Below are 2819 nucleotides of genomic sequence, written 5' to 3' on the forward strand. Positions count from 1 at the left end.
TGTCTAGAACACTATTGGATAAAAGGAGAATTCCAAAAAGTTATCTAATAATGCACTCCATGTTCGGATGACAGTACATCCACAAAAAATGGTGTTGCAGCAGCTATAATCGAACATTGCATGGGTTGGTAGTAACTGACAAACACGCAAACGAGAAATCTAAGAAACAAAGAGCAAACAGAAAGAGATTAAGAAACAAGGGAATAGAAACTGACTGGTAGTTGGTCTAGAAATGGTGACTAGAAATGATATAAGATTAGAAGTAAAATGCACGGCAAAAGATGAGCGATAGTGCATGTCTAAAATGTCCTCAATGGGAGCTCATTGGATGGAGAAAAGACTATCTAAATAGTAGTCTTAGGACAGCTTTCTGGCTGCTGTTGGTGCCCATCATTATACTTTTCTTATTAATTTCCCAGCCATTCAGTTTCAATCAATAAATTCATTTAGAGTGAAGAGATGTGGCTTTGAGTACAATGTCAATAAATTCAATTTAAGATTATATAAAAAGACTTTCATCAATTAGACATGTTTGTCAAGGATAAAACTAAAGAAAATCAAAGGGTTACGCTATACACTTCGCTTTACTATATCTATATATGTACAAAGTTCTTTTTTTTAAGGATTAATAATCCTGTTTATTTCATTCATATATTTTTTTTTATTGGATTAATTATTTTTTTTACCTTCTTTCAATCATCAAAACGTGCAGGTACCAGTCACAAAGGGACATGAACAGTCGGTGGTGCAAAGGCTTAATTGTTGAAAGTTAAAACGTAACCCACTTTGTCCGGATTCTCATTCACGTTGTACTGACGTAGCTGAAAATCTCGTCCTGAAGAATAGCTGAAATGACTGCCAGCTGCTGCTGAGGACGAGGGAATGGCAGATGATGAACTCACCGACGACACAGACGAAGCAGACGGTGAAACTGCTGACGATACAGAGTGAACAGACGGCGACGAGTAAGACAGTACGCCTGAAGTGGCTGTCTCCGCTTCGGGCACGCCGTCGCCTTCCACCACGAAGCCGATGCCCTTCCCTGCAGTGTAGGTCAGCGTCCTGACTCTTCCCTCGTCGTCGGTGTACGTGTACGAGCCTCGTACAGTGCCGTCTTGGTCGCTGGTCTCAGTTCGGGATTGTCCTTGTTCTTGATAATTGAAGGCATAAGAGGCATCAGCGTTAGAGTCTGCCAGAGGGTCGACGAAGGGAGTTTGTCTCACAGGAACAATGTTCCCCGAAGGAATCCCGAGGGGCGCTCCGGGAACCACTGGGCCGCGAGGCAGATGGTCTCCTTCCACTACGAATCCTGTGTCAGCTCCAGCCTTATACTGCACACTTCTTCTCTGTCCGTCGTCCTCGGAGGTGAAGGCAAAGCTTCCAACCACGTTGTTATTGGCGTCGGCCGTTTCTCCTCGGGAGTGAGTGGAGGTTTGGAAGTCGAACGACTGTCGACCGTCCAGAGCGAGAGAAGTTTTCACGTTGGCCTGTTCCACGGGTCGCCTGGGCGTTGCAGCGCTGGGAGAAGCGGCATAAGTCTGTACGCGGAGTGGACCAGAGCGCGACAGTTGCTGGTTGACCACTGCGGGGAAGTGCAGTCGTGCAGAGGAGAGCTTAGTGGCTGCGGGAGTAGAGCTGGGATTGAGTGGATCCTGTGGCAGGTCGTCCCCTTCAATGACGAAGCCAATGCCATTTCCAGCTGTGTAGGTGTAGGAGCGAGTTCGTCCATTTTCGTCGATGTAAGAGTATGAGCCACGAACTCTGCCGCTGGCGTCGCTGAGTTCCGAGCGCGCGTGCTCGTCTCCTTGGAAGGTAAAGCCGTAAGAAGGGTCGGCGTTGGGGTCGGCCAAGGGGTCGCGGAAAGGTCTGCGGTTGCGGGCCAGAGCGTGAGCAGTGTCGAAGTCCGGATGTGTGGCCGGGAGATGGGTGCCCTTAGGGACGAATCCGGACTGCCCTGCTTCGTACTGCAGGTTAACTGTTTGACCCTCAGGGTTCACATAACCGAAGGCGCCGCGTTGCTCCCCGATTGCAGACGAACGTGCGTTCTCGAAGGCGCCCTCGCCGGTGTCGTGGCCATACTTAAAGGTGCCGTCCCTGTGTCGGACGTAGTACTGGGAGCGTCTTCCAGTTCCCACTCGGGGGATTTTGTAAGCGGTCTCGTCCGGGGAAGGCGAAGCCACCACGACAGCCACAATAGCAGACAACGCCTGCAAGGAAAGAAACATCAATTAAAAGGAAGCACCAATAGCATTTTCCAGTCCGCCATCCACGCAAAAGAAATGAAATTTTCTGATTTTCTATCACGAACACTTGGTTCCTGAGTGAATAAACGAAACAGTTTAGATGATATTTACTAGTATTGTTTTAAGGCCCATGATTCCGTCCTTTGAGGAAAATCAATCTGACGGGAGAAGGCCACCGGCGATGTGCAACACCAAGAAAGTCTTTCCGTCTTATATACCAGAGCATCATACCTGGCCTCAGATGCCAGCTAGACTATTCAGTTTAATTTTCAGAAGATGAACACGTTTTACAGAAGCAGCTCTTGCGCAAGGCCAAGTAACCTTGCGGAGACACGGAATATCCTGAGTGCTGTGTCAGGAATTCTATTTCCTGCAGAATATACCATCAATTTACATCTCAACGTTACAGCGCATCACGCCAAAACAATAAGCGTGTGCACCTCATGATTAGAACGCTACAGTCTTAAGAAAAAGAATTATATTCAGACGCTCGAATCATGATCATCACTTCGTAAGTGCCATTGTCACTTGCTTAATCATCTAAAATATAACATTTTTGTGCACACCGTATTTATG

At 47.3% G+C, this 2819-nt stretch overlaps 1 protein-coding gene across 1 annotated transcript; it reads right to left on the reverse strand.

Annotated features, from left to right (window-relative positions):
* Positions 1 to 23: 23 nt before the first annotated feature.
* On the reverse strand, positions 24 to 2256 carry LOC119591644. The gene has a single exon (XM_037940399.1). The coding sequence runs from the start codon at positions 2223 to 2225 to the stop codon at positions 756 to 758; it is 1470 nt and encodes a 489-aa protein (XP_037796327.1). The 5' UTR covers positions 2226 to 2256; the 3' UTR covers positions 24 to 755.
* Positions 2257 to 2819: the final 563 nt, after the last annotated feature.

Source organism: Penaeus monodon, chromosome 29, assembly GCF_015228065.2.
Source record: "Penaeus monodon isolate SGIC_2016 chromosome 29, NSTDA_Pmon_1, whole genome shotgun sequence".
NCBI classification, from domain to species: Eukaryota; Metazoa; Arthropoda; class Malacostraca; order Decapoda; family Penaeidae; genus Penaeus; species Penaeus monodon.